This window comes from Neofelis nebulosa, chromosome 4 (genome assembly GCF_028018385.1).
Source record: "Neofelis nebulosa isolate mNeoNeb1 chromosome 4, mNeoNeb1.pri, whole genome shotgun sequence".
Lineage (NCBI taxonomy): Eukaryota > Metazoa > Chordata > Mammalia > Carnivora > Felidae > Neofelis > Neofelis nebulosa.
This window is the reverse complement of record NC_080785.1, coordinates 3,511,343-3,531,033: the sequence shown is the minus strand read 5'-3', so window position 1 is coordinate 3,531,033 and position 19,691 is coordinate 3,511,343. Positions and strand designations below refer to the sequence as shown.

The following is a 19,691-nucleotide window of genomic DNA, read 5'->3' as shown; positions in this document are numbered from 1 at the left end:
GGCGGGCTCCCGCAGGCTGGCTCCCGCAGGCGGGCTCCCGCAGGTGGGCTCCCGCAGGTGCAGGTGCGCCCCAGGTGGGAGGGGTCCCAGCCCCTGCCTGGTGGGCCCGTCCCCACTTTTGCTGTCATCCTCCTGGTCTGCATGACACAGCGAGCCAGCAGCCCTGCGGCTGGACAGCAGAGGCCGGCATGGCCAGCGAGCATTTCCACCCTGAGGCTGGCTGCGCTTCCCACCTCAGTAAAAACCAGGAAGGGGAAATAGCCTTGTTTTTGTCTGCAGTTGAGAAGGCAAAAGCCAGCGGCCCGAACGCCCGCTGAACTGTTTTGTTTGGCCCACAGACTGGTTTCTTACAAGCTGGAAGTCCAGGTTTCTGTCTTTTCTTGAAATACAGGAATAGCTAAAAGCAGCGAGACATCATTTTCTCAGCAGAATTTGGCGAGCGGAACGGGGTAGCAGCTGTCCGGTCCCCACAGCGACCACACTCGCTGACTTCTAACCAGACCGGCCTCTGAGTTTCCAACCCCCTTAGTCCAGGAACAAAGCGGTGGCGTAACAAGTCACCGTCGTTTGCAAGAATGTTGTCAAAAGCCACGTCACGCGTGGTGTCTATTCTAGCTTGGTTTCTGTGCCTGCAGCGTTCGGTCCAGCCGCCGTCCCTCTGCATTTTTTTTCTTCCTCCCCCTCGTGTCTCAGACACATTTTCTTCTTGTTCCTCTTCCCTTTCTTTCCCCCTCTTCCTCTTTTTCCCCCCCACTTATTAAAAGAACAGAAAACAAAAATATTTTTTACTTATTTTTATTTCCTAGGCTTGTCGCTCTCTTTTCTTTTTTTAAGTCGGGAAGTATAACATTGTGTACCTGTGTCTTTAAAAGACCTGCGAAGAAATAAAGTAGCAGCTTAATTTTCCTGGCCCTGCACCTGCTACGCTGGGCAGGTTTTAGGTGGTCTGATGTCGTCCTTCTGTCACCCCTGTGCTCTCATCTGACATGAAAGTGTGTCCTCTGAGCAGGGCCCTGGGCTGGCCGAGGTGGGTGGGTGGAGACCAGGATTAATGAAACAGTTTTACTCTCTGGGACCTTTCCACCCAGATCTAGAAGAGGCAGGCATTTGTGACGTCTGTGCTGCAGTAGAGGCAGGAAGGAGAGAAGACAGTCGATGTCAGCAGTAGATAGGGCGCAGAGAGGGACGTTCAGCAGCCCCCGAAAGGTGAGTGCAGTTTGAAGGCAAGTAGGAAGTAACATCCTTGCTGCACAGCGAACAGGCTGAGCAGTGAATGTCCCGTGGGCAGGCAGGGTGGCCAGTCACCAGCTCCGGTGCAGGTCACGTGGGAGCGGTTGGAAGGCCGTGGCTCAGGGCCCCGGGAAAAGGTCAGGGAGCAAGCCACGGAGCACCTTCCCCGGGGGTCTAGCCTTTACTCTGCAGGAAACTGAAAGGGATGGGACTGTTGAGGTCGGGTCTGTCTAGGAAAATAAAGCTAGAGCCACGTGACGGGGGTGCAAGAGGGAAAGATGAGAGGCGAGGGGCCCCCTGGGACTGCTTCGGGCCCAGGTGAGGCTGAACCAGGTCCTGGTGAAAGCAGTGACTGGGGAAACCAGGAGGGACGAGTCTGCGTCCCGTCACAGAGGCAACATTGACGAGTCCGGCTGCGCCTGTAGCCATGGTCTGCGTCCACCAGGGGCGTGGGCGTGGGTCTCAGACACCCGGAGTGGGGAGCAGTCAGGGCCGTGGAGGACAAAACCAGGGCTAACCAAGGAAGGAGGGGGACGCTGCAGGGTGCACGCGGGGTTCATTCAACACGCAAGGCTATGTGAGTGCTTACGGCGTAAACACCACGCGTGTTTCCTTATTTAACTGATACCCTGTGAGCGGCAGGCGGGATATTCTTCCCACTTTACCGAGGTTTATGGAGGCCAAGAGGTCTTTTTCTGAGTCACGTAGCTGGTAGCTGAGAGCCCCCAGGGCTGGTCCCGAGCTAGATCATTTCTAGATGGTGTAAGGGGTCTTGGGGCCAGTGTCCCATGGCCTAGGAGGGTGCCACAGCCTCAGGTGCGGGGCTCACACCGTGAGGCCACCGCTGCCTGTCCCCGTGGCCACTGCACATTGCCCCGAAATAAGGATCACACCCGCAAAACACTGTGTCAGGCCAGCCTGATGCAACACCTGCCGACGCGACCGTGCGGATTTACCTGTTTTCAAGGTGAGAGCTTTTCTCCGTGGTGGGTCTGCTCTGCTCTGTCCAGCTGCATTTTCAGGTTTCTTCCGGCTCTCGCCACCAGTGCAGGGGCGGCACCTGCTTCGATCTGACTCCAAATTTAATGATTTTTAGGGTGCATCAAGGGCCCAGATGCAGACAGTGGCTGCCTTCCCCGGGAGGACCCCCAGGGGCACACGCTCCCTCCTTCCTCGTGCACGGGGACGGGCAGCTCACCACCGCCTGTCTGGCCAAGGCTGATGTGTGTTCCCATCGAGGTGCACAGGGTGTCCCCATAACTTGTGCCATTTTCTCAGCATCTGCCTTTGGTTTTATCGTTACCAATCTTACTTATTTCCTTGTTTTCCTTTCTGAGGAGATTTTCACAAAACAGCCCAGGGACGTACTTGTACTCCCTGCTCTGCATTTCTTTTCCATTCCTTGATGATTTGGAGCATTCCATCATCCTGTATCTTTTTCTTTCACTCACGGCCGCCTTTCCTTCTCTGCGTTTATGATCACACGGTATTTATCCATTACATGAAAACAAGACACCAGCCCTTGGCGTAAGTGTCTCACCGGCAACACGCCGACAATTCCATACATATGGGCTCGTCATATGTGTAGATTGATGTTTTTCTAAGTCAGGATAGGGGCGCCTGGGTGGCTCTGTCACTTGAGCATCCGACTCTTGATTTCGGCTCAGGCCATGACCTTATGATCGTGTCGTGCGATTGAGCCCCGCATCAGGCTCTGCGCTGACAGCACGGATGTCTGCTTGGGATTCTCTCTCTCCCTTTCTCTCTGTCTCTGCCCCTCCTCTGCTCTCTCAAAAATAAGCAAACTTAAAAAAAATAATAAAAATCAGGGTAATGTTCTTAAAAATTACGTTACTGAGTATGAGTAAACAGCCCCAAATAACGCAAAATGGAAACTGCACACCAGTCTCACCAGCGAGTGTAGCTGCAGACGTTATAACCACAATTTTGGCAAGTGGAACGCAGTCATGTATCGGAATCGTGATTCACTCTGAATCGTGTACTCATGACGACAGCATTTAAATATCAAGAACTCAATCAGCAAAACCCATTACAACTACAGAATGACAGCAAAATCCTTGATGATTACATCACAGACACTGAAAGGGTAACTGGTAAAGCTTATCAATAAACTGCTAATAAAATTTCTGGGTGAGATGAAAAGGAAAACCTGCCTAAATATGACAAAAACCATTTACCCTAAGCCAACTAGCAGCGAAAACCATTCTCAATGGCAGACAGTAGAATTATGTCAATTGCAGTCGGGCCAGAGTACTCACCATCACTATTCATATTTAATGTGCTTTTGGAGATAGCAGGAAATGCCGTATACAAGCAGAGTAAGTGATGGGGAACTAGAAAGCGAAAGAAAAATGTCTTTCTTTTCTGGGTAACATAATTCCATCCCTAGAAAATCTAAAAGATGTTAGTTTACCTAAGCTGTAATTAATAAGGAAAAAATTTCATCTGGCTGAATACAGAAAATATGTAAATAAATCCATGGCTCTCTCTTCACAGACTTAAGTACCTAGAATATTCCATTCACTATATGAACAAAAACAAAAGTTCTCTCATAAATCCAAGAACAGCATAAGACTTAACGCAGACTACAAAATCTTATTGAAGATTAGAATTCTACATGCAACAAAAATATCTTTCAAAGTTAAAGATAAAATAACCTGGAGACAAAATCCGAGAGCATTCACTGGCCGCACACTAGCACTCTGAGAAAGCGAAAGGAAGTTCTTTGGGGTAAGAAAGATTATACTGGGTGAACATTTGGATCTACATAAGGGAATGAACAATGCCAGGAGAGGTAAACGTGGTCAACATGTAGCTAAGCTTTTGGTGGGAACTTAAAGAAAATGAATTGGCTAGTCCTGAAAAAAATGCATCTTTTTTTTATAAAAGGGTCTTTAAATGTGAAGATGTCCAGTTCCTTTTAATATAAGACTTCTAATTCTTTTCTCCTACACTCTATGTTGACTAAAAACCACAAACATACACACATAAAATCTTTGGAACATGCTAGAATTTTCTTGGGCAGGACACCCGGAGCAGAAATCTGATACAATGCAGGGTGGAAGATAACTATAGTATAAAGGACAGGTTTCCTATATCATGATGTCCATAAGCTTCCCTTATTACTCCCAGAGGATTCAAAGGTGAGTTTTAAAAAGCAAGACCCAGCTATAAGCCTTCTATGATTTATACTTTCAATAGAAAGACACAGGTTAAAATTAAATTAACGTAAACAGACATACCATCCAAACATTAACCAAGGGAAAGCCGGAATGGTCCTGTTAATATCAAAGTAGACTACAGAAAAGTCCCTACTACTGGAAATAAAAAGAAATATTTCATAAGGATAAAGGGGTCAGTTCTTTAAGAAGGCAGAAGAATGCTGTAGGTATATGCAGCTAGCAATAGAACTGTAAGATTTGAAGCCAGAATTGGTTGAACCAAAACCAGAAGTGGACAAATCCACAATTGAAGTGGGAGGTTCCAACGGTCCTCTCTGAGTAGTTGATAGAACATGTAGGAAAACAGATCAGTACAGATACCAAAGTCTTGAAAGCACGGTCAGCCAGCTGACCTAACTGACATTGATGGATCACATCCCTCACCAACAGAGAACACGTTCATTCTGAGCACACGTGGAACATTCACCAAAACTGATAAAAGTCTGGGCCATTAAACGAGTCTCAATTTATCTCGGAGGTTGGAAATTACGCAAAGACCAGTGTCTAGCAAATACATAATTAAAGTAGAAATCAACAGCAGAAAAATATCTGGAATGTGGCCTGATGATTGAAGATTAAACAACCTGCTTTTAAGTGACGGATCGGCCAAAGAAGAAATCAGATGGGAATTAGGTAATGTGTTGAAATGAAGGGAAATTAAGACATATAAAATGAAAATTTATGGTGTGCAGGTAGGCAGCACTTAAAGGGAAATTTATTGCTTTAAGTGCTCCTATTATTAGATCTAAGCATGCACCTTAAAAAAAACAAAACTAGAAAAAAAGGAATGATGTGTAAGTATGCAGAAGAAAGGCACTAAAGGAAAAAAATCAACCATATGGAAAAGAAAAAAATAGCAGAAAAAAAATAAACAAAACCCAGAGCTGGTTTTTGAAAAAGATTCATGAAATTGATCAAGAACAAAGATAAAGGACGAAAACCAATAATAGGAACAGAAGAAAGTCCCATCAGTACAGGCTTGGAAAGGGTAATTGAAAATATTTGTAGTAGCCATAGATCAATCAAACTTGACAATGAAATGAGAATAAACAAGTGAAATACATAAATCCTTAAAAGATACAAATTATCACAGCTCACTAAAAGTGAAATAGGGACTCTCAATAGTCCTATATTGATGTAAAAGGAATTAATGGTCAAAAAGTTCCACATGTAGAAAATTCAAGGTGCGAATAAATGGCTTCACTGGTCAGTTCTACCAAACATTTAAGGAAAACATTATACCAGTTCTATACAAACTTACAAAACAAATAGAAGAGGAGGAAATACTTCCCAAGTCATTTATTAGGCCAGCACTTCCCTCAAGTATAAACCAAACGAGGTTATTACCGGAAAAGAAAACCACAGACTAATTTCCCTTATGAACACAGGTGCAAAAATCCTCAACAAAATAGCATATCATGTCTAGCAGTATATAAAAGGGTTAATACATCATGACCTATAGAGATTATCTAAGGAATGCAAGTTTGCTTCAACATTTGAACATCAAACAATGTAATTAACCATTTTGACAGACTAAAAAGAGCAAAACAGCATAATTATCTCCAAAAATGCAGAAGAAGCATTGGAGATAATTCAACACTCGTTATAAAACTCAACATCCATTGTAAAAATTCTGAGCAAACTGGAAATAGACAGGAGCATCTTCAACCTGATAACAGACATCTACAAAAGCACCTGCCATTAATTAATACACTTACTAATGAAGACTGGATGTTTCTCCCTAAGATCAGGAAAAAGGCGAGGTGTCCACCCTCATTATATTTCCGGACATTATACGGGCGTCTCTCTAGTGTGTAATTAGGCTATAAAAAAGAAGCAAAATGCATCTAATTAGGAAAGGAGTGGGGAAAAAAACTCTTCAGCCACAGAAAATATGATTAGATAGAAAATTCTAAAGAATGTACAAAAAAATTGCTATAACAATTAATGAAATTTAGCAAAGTTGCGGAACAAAAGGTCAAGGTACCAAAATCAATTCTATTTCTATATGTTAGCAATAAACAACTGAATATTGAGATGTGTATATTTTACATATATAAAACATCAATAATGTCAAATACTTAGGGATACATCTAACAAAATACGGGCAAAAGCTGTACGCTGAAAACTACAAAGCATTGCAGAGAGAAGTTAAAGATTTCTTTCAGAAGCCCTCGTTTCGAGAAGCTTACATTCTAGGGGAGGGGAAGGGCACTAAATAAGATAAATAGGTTAAATATACATTATTTTAATAGTGAGTACGCCTAGGAAAATAAGGGATGAGGGTTATGAAAAATTGGAGGCAAGCCTATTGAGATTTCTAGATCTCATGGCCACGGAAGAGAGGGAAGTCTTCACTTAGAAGGAGGCTCCTGAGAAGAAAGCTGACAGGTGACAATCTAGAGCTTTTCAAGCAAGAGGAAGACCAGTCATGAAGACCACGAAGCCAGCGTGTGCCTGGCGTGCTCATGGAAGGTGTAGACAGCAGTGTGGCTGGGTCTACAGCAGGGTCAAGAGGCCATACTTGGAGGTGGGGACCAAGGAGTAGCCCCACTGCTCAGTGGGAACTTTGACTTTTAGCCCACTGTGATGGAAGCCAAGGTGGTGTGGCTTCAAGCAGAGGGCAGGATGATGATTCCTGTACTGAAAAGTTGGCCCCAGCCCCTGCAGCTAGAGTAGAGTACAGGGGACAAAGTTAGAGCCTGGGGACACCGCTGGAAGGTTACTGCCATGGCCTGAGCGGAAGAGTCATGCTGAGACCAGGGTGGTGGGGGGGTGGGGGGAAGGAAAGCCTGTTCTGAATAGATTCTGATGGTAGCCCAACAGTGGTTTCTGCTCGGCTAGATCTAAGATGTGTGAGACAGAGGAGAGGAGAGCCAGGAGTTTGCCCTGAGCGGCTGAGGGGGTGGGGTTGCTGGGGCTGGAGGGAGAAGGGACAGAATATGAGGGGCTGTATTGTATTCACATTACCTTGAGTCTCCCACTTGACATTTGAGTGGAGGTGCCAGGGAAGCAGTGGGACATACACATCTGAAGTTCAGGGTCAAGTCCAATTGGGTTCACAGGGTCTTGGACATGTGACGCTTGGAATCGTCAGCAGGTACTTGGATTTCATAGCCACGAGTGTGGATGGTGTCACCTAGGATGTGATTTCTGATAGGAAACCCAGTCATGTATGTTGGTTACTCCAACATTCAGAAGTCAGAGAAATGAAGGGAACCAGCGAACGTGCATGAAGAGAAGCATTGAGGAGGTATGAGAAAACCAGGTGTGCGTCCTAGAAGCCACGTGGAGACAGGGTTTTGAGGAGGAGCAAGTGATGAGTTGTGCCAAGAGGAGAATTGAGACATCATGACGACATTAAGCAAGTTAGTCTGTGGTCACCTTGAGAGGAGAAGTGGGGATAAAAACGTGGTAGGAGTGAGCTTCAGAAAAAATAGAAAACTCAGCATAACAGGTACCTTCAAGGAGTCAGGGATGGACAGTTTTCTAAAGATAAAATCCGCATTGCCAAAAATATCCAGTGAGGATCAAATGTGCCCGAGGCAGGGAAATGGGAACTAAACTCTCAGCGAGGCGCCACCTGACATCCATCAGAGGGTCAAACGGAAGAATGTATGGCAGCACTTCTGCCAGAGAAGGGAGAAAGGATGCATTCGCTCATCAGTCATGAGAGTGTTAATTCCAGAAACATTTCGAAAAGCAACTAGGCAATATCTATTTGCACTTTTTAAAAACTTGTGCATCATCAATCCCACCCTTAGAAATGTGTTCCATAAAAAACAAACATGGGAGGGGCGCCTGGGTGGCGCAGTCGGTTAAGCGTCCGACTTCGGCTCAGGTCACGATCTCGCGGTCCGTGAGTTCGAGCCCCGCGTCGGGCTCTGGGCTGATGGCTCGGAGCCTGGAGCCTGTTTCCGATTCTGTGTCTCCCTCTCTCTCTGCCCCTCCCCCGTTCATGCTCTGTCTCTCTCTGTCCCAAAAATAAATAAAAAACGTTGAAAACAAACAAACAAACAAACATGGGTGAGGATTTTTATTGCAACGTTGTGAGTCGTAACCGCACTGGACACACATCCCAGCCCATCCTCGCCGCTCACAGCTTCTGTGTTTGCAGACATACCCGTGTGCTAAACTGTGTCTGTAATGTCCACATGAACAGTCATGGTGCTTTTCCAGTCATTCCCAGATGTGTGCATAGTGGCCAAAAAATTGGGGTTCCAGATCTCATGCTGTGAACAGGTGTGTGTGTGTGTGTGTGTGTGTGTGTGTGTGGTCTGTGTCGTGCCATGCTTTCCATGTTCTTTGTGCTTTTTCTTGGTGATTATGCTGTTTAAAATGGCCCCCAAGGATAATGCTGGAGTGCGGTAGTGTTCCGAAATGCAAGAAGGCTGTGATGTGCCATACGGAGAAGACACATTTGTGAGATGATTTGTTCAGGCTGAGGGTAGTGTTGTTCACTATGAGTTCAGTGTCAGTGAGTCAACGGCATACAGTCAGTAAGATGTCTTGAAGGGCGCCTGGGTGGCTCAGTTGGTTAAGCATCTGACTTCAGCTCAGGTCGTGATCTCGCGGTTCATGAGTTCGAGCCTCACGTTGGGCTCTGTGCTGATAGCTCGGAGCCTGGAGCCTGTTTCAGATTCTGTCTCTCTCTCTCTCTCTCTCTCTCTCTCTCTCTGCCCCTCTCCCACTCATACTCTGTCTCTCTCTCACACAAATAAAATAAACATTAAAAAAAAAACTTAAAAAAATAAGATGTCTTTAAGCAGAAACACATGTGAAACAAGGTTATGTATAGATTGGTTGACCAAAGTATTGTGACCAGACCCTCACCAGAACCTAGCACTGCGTTTCCCTTAGGAACAGTGTGCTGCAGTTTTCCCTGACTCAGAGTTCGTGGGGACTTTCTAGAACATTACTGCCATGAATACCAAGAATCTTCTGTAACCACGCTTTAGTAAGGACTGAGTAAATCAAGAGAGATCCACACCATGTAGGTCTGTGGAAGCTCTGAAGGTCAGCACTTCAGGCCAAACCAATTGTTGCTCAAGAAAACCCAGGTGAGGGATGTATGGTGTGATGTCACTTTTTGTTGTGGTTACACATCTGTGTGTTTGCACGTCGCCGTACGATCGTTGGTAGGGTTGCCTGTGGACAGAGAGTGGGCGTGGGGTCTGCACAGCAGTGTGATCACAGCGGAGAAGGTTGGGGAGGGGAGTGGAAGGGAAATAGCATTTCTGATGATTTCATGTGGGTAAGATTGCCTGTGTACCAGGAAGATATTTGAAGGAAGAACCACAGCTGGTCCTCTGCACACGGACCGACTCGGGGGCCGGTGTCTATCATGGGGAAAAAGCAAGCTGCAAAACAATGTGTAGAATGTAATTCTGCCTTTTAGGGACCATCTTCTTGGAGCCCCTGGGGGGCTCAGTCGGTTAAGTGTCCGACTTTGGCTCAGGTCATGATCTCATAGTCTGTGGGTTCCATCCCACATCGGGTTCTGTGCTGGTGGCTCAGAGCCTGGAGCCTGCTTCGGATTCTGTGTCTCCTTCTCTCTCTCTCTCTCTGCTCCTCCCCTGCTCACACTCCATCTCTCTCTGTCTCAAAAATAGATAAATGTTAAAAAAAAAATAAAATTATTTGTGTTTTTTTTTCCTTTTAGGAATCATTAAGAGCCATCCGATATGAAATCTCTCCAGATAAGGAATATGCTCTGTTTTCATACAACGTGGAGCCAGTGAGTACCGTTCTTTTCTGTCTATAAAAAATTGTTTCTCCCTTCTGAGACCCTATTAAGTATTTTCCCTTGAACCTTCATTCTCCGTGATCTTGGAATCCTGAAACAGTTGATGGGTCCCGAATTAGTCTCTTTTTATGCCACACTGCCACCTAGGAGAGAAGAAAGGTATAAAAATCCCTTTGGCAGAAAAAAAAAAAATCACTCCTTTTAGGGGCAATTTCGTAGGATTTTCTTGAGGGACATGATTAGAAGTTGTCTTTTTATAAAGATTTATCTTACCCTTTTGTGTAGTTCTTTTCCTTGCCATTTTCTCAATCATACCATAAATTTTATCCCGAGAACAAAAACCAACTGTCAGGTTCTCCCTAAACTAAAATGAAATGTTAATTATCTCTTAGCCATCATAGTATTCTAGACAAGACTTGAAATATCACTTTTCATTATATAAATCCCTGTTTTTAGCACTTCATATATGAGCTTCCCATAAAATTGCACCAGAAGTTTCTATAAAATCTCACTCTGGGCTTTAGTGGCTGCCTAAAACTAGCTCTTTCTTTTCCTTTTATTCTTTTAACATGCTCATAATTTAAAATTCATCTTGGCTCTTTAATTTTAAATGAGCTTGAAGGTGAAATTTATTTGTGTCAGTGAAGCAGATGTTCAGCTTATAAGAGATTAGCAACTTTAGAAATGTGCATTTGTGGAACTTTATTCTCTGGCAAGTAAAATACAGAATTCCACTGCCTTTCCTGTTCTTCTGAGACCATTCTGTCCAGGGTTTTGTGACGCTTCTGTGAGCTCTAAGGGTACCTGGATTTTAAGTCAAGCCTGAACACCTTCTTGGTGTGTTTGAGAGGCTCTTGTCCCTGCACGAGAAGTCTAGCTTGTTGAATTACATCCCGCTGGAGTACCTGGGAGATTGGTTTGCATGGAGATCCGAGCCCAATCCTAGAATTTTTAGAATTTCTTTTAAAAGGTATTTGACAGCTGGATTATTTATTGGAGATTTCCATCTTTTTCCTCAAAATGTACATCTTTTGAAAAACTGTCTCCACTCTTCCACCTTCTGTTGTTTTAATGTCCATAACACAAAAGTTTTCATTGTTTCCATCCACCTCCTTTGGAACAGCTGGTCATCTTTATCTGATTGGGGGAGGTTAGGGAACTGGACCTGGTAGAAGGCATCCTTCAGCCTTGGGACTGTGCGAGTCCTATACCCACCCCTGTGCTTGCCTCTCTAAGCCTCAAGCACATGGATGTGTTGGACGTGGATCACAGAGTGGTTCAGCTCCTTTCACGGACACTACCAAAAATGTCATCTCTACTCTTGAATAAGAGAAAAAAACTCAGCAGGTACTTGAAGGCTCTCATAGGGATGGGGTAATGCCTTTGTCGTGGGTTTGTCTGGGAGAGACACAGCCAACACCCATGTGAGAAAAGCTTAGGAAGACAGATACTAGGTCATCTTAGTAGAGCCTCTTTTCTCAGTGGGAGGGTCTCAACACCAGGATGGGTTGCCTGTTTTCCTCATGAGCTTCCTGCTCCTAGAAGCCTTCAGCACAACACTTTGTATTTGTTCTCCCAAATCTTACAGAAGAGAGTCTCCTATCTGCTCATCGGGGGGATGTGGGCGCATCCATGATTCTGTTCTGTGTGTGGTAGAACTCTCCATCGGTCTTCCTTGTCTGTCCCGATGCTCCTTCTGAAAGAGTGCCGTGGACTCCCATTCCAAGCGATGACTCTTTTGGTAAAGAACACTTTGCTAAATGTGAGTCTTTGCCATGTAAAAACACTGGCTGTCCACAGGAACCTTGAAGGAACCATTTCTCACCACACAGCATCCGTTGGCCTTTGGGGTAGGACTGTGTTGGAGTAGGAAAGTGTAAGAAACCAGGAGTGGATTTAGTGAATGGTAAAACTAATTGAAGTATTGAAAATGTGTGCTCTGTAAAAATTCTCTGCAAATGGATACTTTAAACTTGAATCGAAGGAACAACCCTGCATGGTTTTCAAGTAGTGAGCAGTTACCAGACGTACAACTAAGCACAGGTTCTGTTCTTCTGGAGGAAATGTTGGCCCTCTGCAGGACGACTTGGAGTTGGGTATTAGACATAACTTCCTAACTGGATAACTTAAGATGCAGATATTTTTAGAAAAGTGGGTGGCTTACAAGGGAAGCGTCTAGACCTGTAATTCTGGAGGAAATGGCACAAGCCAGGACTTTCGACTTTGTTTTTAATGTCTGTGTCATTATCCCTGGATATTAAAAAAAATATATAGTTTCCATAGTCACATAAATTTAAGAACTCTAGTTAAACACAATCAAGTAAGTTTCTTTACTGAGGATATGTTGAAGCTTTTCATATTCTTATGTGGGTTACACAGTGTTTCCCAAATTGGTATGACCATATGTGATTCCTATCTGATGGTGGGGAAACTGGAATTCTATCTTTGGATTTATGTCTATCACATCCTTATTTGTGTGTTTCAAAGGCAGCCAGGATACCTTGTTTCTAGGCACTAACTCAACTTCTCATTGAAAAGACTGTCATAAAAAATAGTTTTGTATGAACCAACTGTCCAATTCCCAGGCATCTCTCGTGTAATAGCATAAATGTTTCATTTGCAATAAAATTTCAATACATTGGGTCACAGCTCCACCCAGAATATCCAAATATTGCACTTTGCATTAGGAAAACAGCAATTCTTCCAACTGCTCCTCTCTGCTGCCCCGCCCACAGTGCATTTGCAAATCTAGCAGCCCCCAGGCTCAAGTGCTTATCTGGAACAATCAGCTCTTTGGAGCCCAGCTTCCTGCCTCAAACAAGAGGTCAGTGGGCATCTAGCCATGCTCAGGTGGGGACTGGATGGGATAGCCCATGGAAAGCACTTACCTGGCAAACCTAGGTAAGTGTCCTTCTCTAGGGCTTGGACACAGGGCTCTTTCCTCAGGAAGATTCAAGCTCCTTCTAGTCTTGAGGAGACACGTCCAATTATTCTTTTATATCTTCAGTTTCATTTTGTGCACTAAGTCGTGCAAAAGAGGCAAGCTACCTTATGTCACGGAGCCTGCAATACAGTCACGTAGGCACATAACCAGTGCCACTTGTGTAGAACTGCCAAGAGGAGTTTCGTGAGCGTAAAACAAAAATTTGACCCCGTTAGGTAGACCCTGAAAGGCTTCCAGAAGGAATCGGAACTTCAGCTGGACTCTGACAGAGTCCGGTGGGGAGGATGTGTGTGGTGAATAAGAGGTACAGAGAAACCCAGTGTGGCTGGAGATAAGACGGGGCTCGCCCATCAGGTTCAGGGTTACAAAGAGGGTGGCGATATCTTGGGCTGTTCATGGGCTTGCTTTTGGAACTGAGTTTCAGGCGACTCTGGGGCGTTTAACAAGAGTTTACAATTTACAAGAAAATAGCTGGAAAGATGGGTTGGGGGGCGCCTGGGTGGCTCTGTTGGTTAGACATCTGACTTCAGGTCAGGTCATGATCTCAAGGTTCAGGAGTTCGAGCCCCACGTTGAGCTCCGTGCTGACAGCTCGGAGCCTGGAGCCTGCTTCAGATTCTGTGTCTCCCTCTCTCTCTGCCCCTCCCCTACCCCTTCTCACACTCTGTCTCTCTCTCTCTCAAAAATAAATAAACATTAAAAAATACATATGGGTGTGAATCCCATAAGCCGTGTCTGGAATGGAGAAAATTTCAAAAGTAATTAACTTAAAGGAGGGAAATACAACCGTGGGTGTAGATGACATGACCCATGGGGATAATTACAAGAGCTATATGGAAGTGAAGAAGGCATAAGACTGAGTCTGAGGAAATTCAATACGTTGTAAAGGTTATAAAGGATAAATCTTCTAAGGAGTAAGAAGAGAGTCCAAACCGATGGGAGAAAAGGCCACAAAGTGTCTTATTATGTGTGTAACAGAAAGGAAATGCTCCAAGGAGGAGGAAAGCTGGCCATTGCGGACTCTGGACATCTGAACATTGTAGCACAGGGCTCCGCCCTGGCAGGTCCTCTGTCTCTCACGGTGATGTCACTCTTCCTTCTGGTGTGAGATGCCATGCCCGTGATGCTGAAGGCCTGGTTCACTTTCTGTCCTGCACCTTTCCTCGAAGCCCCAGGGGGAATGCTCTGCCACCAGATTGGTCACCATCGTGACCAACTCGCTCTGGATGCCTTTGGACCTTCTGTGCAGCCTTGTGCATCTTCGAAGTCCGCCTGGGAGGCTCGGAGAGGACGCATTATCTGTCAGCCCCTGTCCTCCATCCATGAAGGGTAGCCCAACCCAACGAGCTCCCGCAACCACACTTCTAGGTTGCATGCCTTTGAGCACAAAGGGGCTCTCTGGCTGCGTCCGGGGCCAGGTCTGCGGGCTCTCCAAATGCACCCACTTGGGGTTGGTTGAAGCTTGCATTCAGTGGCTGGAGTAGAAGTGGTGGATAAGGGCCGGGAGAGAATGGGGCAACCAGAAGAGAGAGTCCAGGAGCTTGGATACAGATAGTAACGCAGCGTCTTGAGGACAGTAAGGGCCGAAGGAGAGACACTTTAAGTTTAATTTTATACTATTCATTGTGTGTGCCTTCCTCTCATTTACTTAGGCTCACTGCAGTGTTGTTCCATTTCCCAGTTGTTTGACATAAACTGGTTTGTTTGCCCATTTTTACATTGTCAGCTACTCAAGGGAAGGTCTCTGATCTCCCATCTACCCCCAGCCCTAGCCCAGGACCACCTTTGCACATTGGGTCCACAGGACATCTCCACCCAGTTCGGGGGGCAGTCTCCCTCATCAGAGCAGCAAGCAGGCTGGGCCGAGAGTGACAGAAAGACAGCAGTCCCAGCCCTCAGGACCTAAAGACAGCTACACCTTCCCCATCCTGCTCTGCTTGTGAGAAACATGTCACTGGGCTCTGCCCCCGCGTGAGTCGAGGGGATTCCACAGGGAGTGAATGTGGGGACCAGGGGGTCGTCGGGAGCACTTCAGGGGCTGCCTGTCATACCATGTGTAAGAAAGTGTGGTTCCTTGTATCTGTGTGGCACTTGGTGACCCCACAGTCTGCTGAAGGACATAATACACCTGCCGGGAGAGAGTAATAATCTGTCTTCCCCCGCCTTCAGAGTTTTAAGGAGTTGGAGAAGCCCCGGGAGGGCTGGGCCGGGAGCAGGAACACCAAACGGTCATCACCCCTCCGCAAGTGACTTGCTGATGACCGAGGAGGGGGGCACACCACTTTAATTTTTCACCAGAGAAGTGGGGATACCACTGTGTGGCCCATTAGTGACTCAGAGATGTTATAGATACCAGTTATGGATAACAGCCCCCTGTCTGGGTTACACCACAAGTAAATGAATAATATCGGAAGACGCCTAACTCAGACCTTGACATACAAGAGGATTCTCTATCATGTAATTGCTCGTTATCATTTTATTTGTATTATATTTTCAAGTCCAGCGGCCTAAAGATACTGCCTAAGTCCATGCAAGCATAGTATTACCATCATCCTCTTAGGAACCCGAGTGAAAACTTTCTCTTTTTTTTATACTACTTCCAGAATCCCAAATTTAGCACTAAAATTAGAATACAGAGAGAAATCATTAGGCCATTAAACGTGGACATATTTCTTGTGGTTTCCTGGCACATATCTTAAAGAGATTTTTAAAGTTTTGTGCTGGAGAAGGAAAGTGTACCAAGAAATATTATTATGCTCTTTTGTTCTTCTAAGGATTATATATTCTTGGTTAATGGTGGCACCATTAACTAGTTGGGGAAGTTAATCAAGTGATTTGCTATTCTGAGCACAGATGGTGGTTCCTAGAGGCCTGGTCTTCTGTCTCTGGCTGTGTCTGGGGTCCCCGCCTGCGTCCACGACAGGGAGGTTTGGGGACCGATCTGTGAGGGCTGAGCTGGGCATTTCCCAGTGCACGGAGGGGGCAGAAAGCAGGGTTTTTCCGGAGTCTCTAGCAATTTAAACTTCCAGACCTTCTCTCATGTCTATATTTCTTAGGGTGGTTGGGAAATGCTGGTGTCACAACAGGAAGCGTCATGGTCCCTGAGCTTTCTGGACCCCGTCCCTTGGCTGAGAGAGGGGTCGTGTCTACCTTCTGGGGCTCACTTCCCCACACCTATAGGCTGATCCTGCTCCGACCCGAGAACGGGATGTGATGCTTGGCTTTTCACTGCAGAAATTTGAAGCGGTCTCACGTGGGATAACTTCCTGCCCTCTTCCTGTCCTCGGAGTGAGTGCTTGTGGCCCGCCTTGCTGTCTGAGCCACTGTGAACGTATAATTCAGGTGAAGCCTGAAAAGCACTCAAACGTGGATAGGCCTGATCAAGCACATTTGGCGAGGTGACCCTGCCCTTCAGTCTTCAGTGCACCTGTCCAGCATGGTTACCCGTCACCTCTGGGTATGAGAGTTAACTTTTAAAAACCAGCTTGAGACTCTATAAACAGAAGGGGTCAGCTATAAATTATTGACCCCATATTCACGGGCTGACTCTATTACAAACGAATTCATGTGACTCGTGTAATTCTGGGTATGTGACTTCCTGTACCACAACCAGTAATGCCGTAGTTACAGTGTGGTTCTGATGTTTCCTAACATCCCTTCCTCCTGAGAACCGACGAAATCTTTGCCCAGGAGCATCCAAGGGAGACGTGTGTCTTAATTCTCGGGCTGTTGGACTAGATCTTTCCGCTTTATCTGACAGCCTTTTCTGGGCCCAGCCCCGGGAACCTGCAGAGCATTGCAGGGAGCTCTCTGTCTTCTGCAGCCGGAAGGTGCTCCGCGGCAGGGGCGAGGCCGGCCTTCAGTGAATTCTCCCGGTCTTCTTCAGGGCCCAGAGGTGCCCTGTCTGATCCCCAGGCCCCCGCCCAATATTTCTCAGAAGCCCCTTTACTCTGTGATTCAGTCTGGTGTTTTAAATTTTTTTTTTTCAACGTTTTTTATTTATTTTTGGGACAGAGAGAGACATAGCATGAATGGGGGAGGGGCAGAGAGAGAGGGAGACACAGAATCGGAAACAGGCTCCAGGCTCTGAGCCATCAGCCCAGAGCCTGACGCGGGGCTCAAACTCACGGACCGCGAGATCGTGACCTGGCTGAAGTCGGACGCCCAACCGACTGCGCCACCCAGGCGCCCCTCAGTCTGGTGTTTTAGTTCCAACCGTCTTTCGCAGAGTTTGTGAGATACGTTGCCCACGTTGTTTTGTAAGCACCTTACAGTTGGCTGTTTACCTGTGGAAAGCCTGGTCGTCAGCCACCACGTCCTGTGTTCGATTATGGAAAGTTGTCATTCGGGGTCTGAAACACCTGTTTTCACCCAGCACACCTCGGACCCCCCCCCCCCCCCCCGCCAGCTCGTGAAAACCCAACGAGTCAAAGTTCTTGCAAAACTACGTAAGGGCCACGCCAGCGTGTGGCCACGGGTGTGGATTTCCCCTCCCCACGAACCTCCCGCCTGGTGTCAGGGATAAGTGTGGATTCTTCCTTGTCTGGAAGTTCGGTCATCCGTTTTTTGTTGCTTTTGAAGTAACAGGTTCTTAGCGTCTCCTAGTTTACTGGTTTTTGTGGTTGTATCGTTTTAACACCAAACTGGTTCCAAACATGCACACACACAGAATTTGGGTATTTTGTTTTGTTTATGTGCCTTTCTGTTCAGGTTTGGAGCTAAGTTTAAAAGCTCAGTACAAAGCCTAGGAAAAATGTGGTTCAAAGAGTGGTTCTTTTCTCATCAAAATGCAAACGTCGTCCGGGTAATTCTGTGTGTGTGTGTGTGTGTGTGTGTGTGTGTGCTCACGCGTGCACAAGCGTGCTGCTCCAGCAACGGGGGAGAAATAGAGGCTCTAGCTTACCTGAAGTACCCTCCGTGGATCCCAGTTTAAAGACGAATACTTTTGAGCATGGTTTCCATACGGTGCTTGACACGTTTGTATCATGGAGTGCTGCACCAAGAGCCTATGTCTGCGTCCCCACAGGCGAAAGAACAGTCCTCAGGAGCCCTGCATGGCGGGCGGGGCCTGAAGCTTCAGTGGCTGCGGCCAGCAGTGGCCCGGTGTGCTGTGGTTTACAGGTGCCAGGAAACCTGTCCCCTCCCAGCGCCGCAAGCTGACCACTTCCTGAGCAACCTCCCTGATCGGTCTCTATGCTTCCCCTCTTGTTCCCTGTCCACACTGGCCTCTGCAGGCGGCCAGGTGCTCTTCAGCCTGAAATAAGGGCCGTCTCCTGGCACCGTGGCTCCCCCTGCAGGCTGGCGGGACACCGGCATGTGACAGAGGCCTGAGGCCTGCGTGGCCTTCTCCACCTGCTCTGTCCGGCCACAGCGCCTTCTCTGTGGCTCTAACATTGCATGCCCCTGCCGACCCCAGGGCCTTTGAACTCACTCTGCTCCCTCCAGAACCTTCTGGCTTCTGGGAGAGGGCCCTTCTCGTGGTGGAGGAAGGAGGCAGGAGGTGATCGAAGACCATGTGGGCCGCTGGTGAACCGGTGGGCTCGTTGGGGTCCCGTGCTTGGTACCAGCTGGGGCTGCAAATTTGGCAGGTAGTGAAGTTGGGACTCAAAGGCGTTTTTGAAGGAGTGCTTTTCTCGAGGAACCATGGACACTCATGGGGTCATGGAGGGAAGTGAAACCAGGAGGGACCAGCAGTAGGAAAGGGGGGGTCTTCCATTGGGTCAGAAGTCTGGGTAGCGGTGGCTGCGGAAGGAGCGTGCCGCTGTGGGCCAGTGCACGTGAGATGCCGTGGCTAGTCCCCCGTGGCAGGAATGAGGCAGGTGGGAAGGCCGGGGAGCCGCCAGTCATCTGCGAGAGCTGCTGGGGGACGAGGTGCCGCCCGGGCTCCCCGCGGCTTGAGGGAGAGGAGGCAGGACTTACTGTTAGGCCTGGCATTGAAGAGTCCACAGCAGAGGGGGCGTTGAGACCCGCTGAGCACCAGGCATCAGTGACGACGGGGGGCAGAATGGCAGCACCTGCTGAGAGACGGGGGACACAACGTGTCAGCTAGCCACAGGGCAGGCGTGTCAGGGGATACCGTGCCGTGGAAGGTCCAAGGAGCCAGGGCAGCTCAGAGACCGGCTCGGACGGGGGCCTCGAGAGGAGGGTGAGCAGTGGTAACGTGATGACTGTCACTCCTGCGGGCCCCCCGCTCGTGGAGGGTCTCTGAGCGATCCAGATTGATGAGTGAGGTTTGTGTCGTCGGTAATAAAAGAGGTGAAGAAAGGGAAATGAGGTTTGCTGAGTGACATGGTGAGGTATTAAATAGAGAACACTTAATTGCTTTTATTATACACGGCCGCCATTGTAACGTAGCGAGGGGAAAAATGACTCAAATTCTTCCTGAAAGATTTGTTCCTCAGTTCCCATTTAACAGGCCATTATTGCGGGTGAGCTCGTTAGCAGCAATTACATGCAGGGACGCAAAGCTGATTGATACGGACCCAGCTATGGGGTCCTCTGAACAACAGTGACGGCTTAGAGGCTTTCAC

At 47.1% G+C, this 19,691-nt stretch overlaps 1 protein-coding gene across 5 annotated transcripts in view; it reads left to right on the top strand.

Annotated features, from left to right (window-relative positions):
• DPP6 (dipeptidyl peptidase like 6) overlaps window positions 1–19,691 on the top strand; it is a 953,748-nt gene that overhangs the window by 665,959 nt on the left and 268,098 nt on the right. For all 5 annotated transcript variants that reach the window (XM_058723704.1, XM_058723702.1, XM_058723700.1 and 2 more), the window contains exon 5: window positions 10,135–10,209. In XM_058723704.1, coding sequence (XP_058579687.1) covers window positions 10,135–10,209 — 75 coding nt within the window. The remainder of the gene's footprint in view (window positions 1–10,134; window positions 10,210–19,691) is intronic.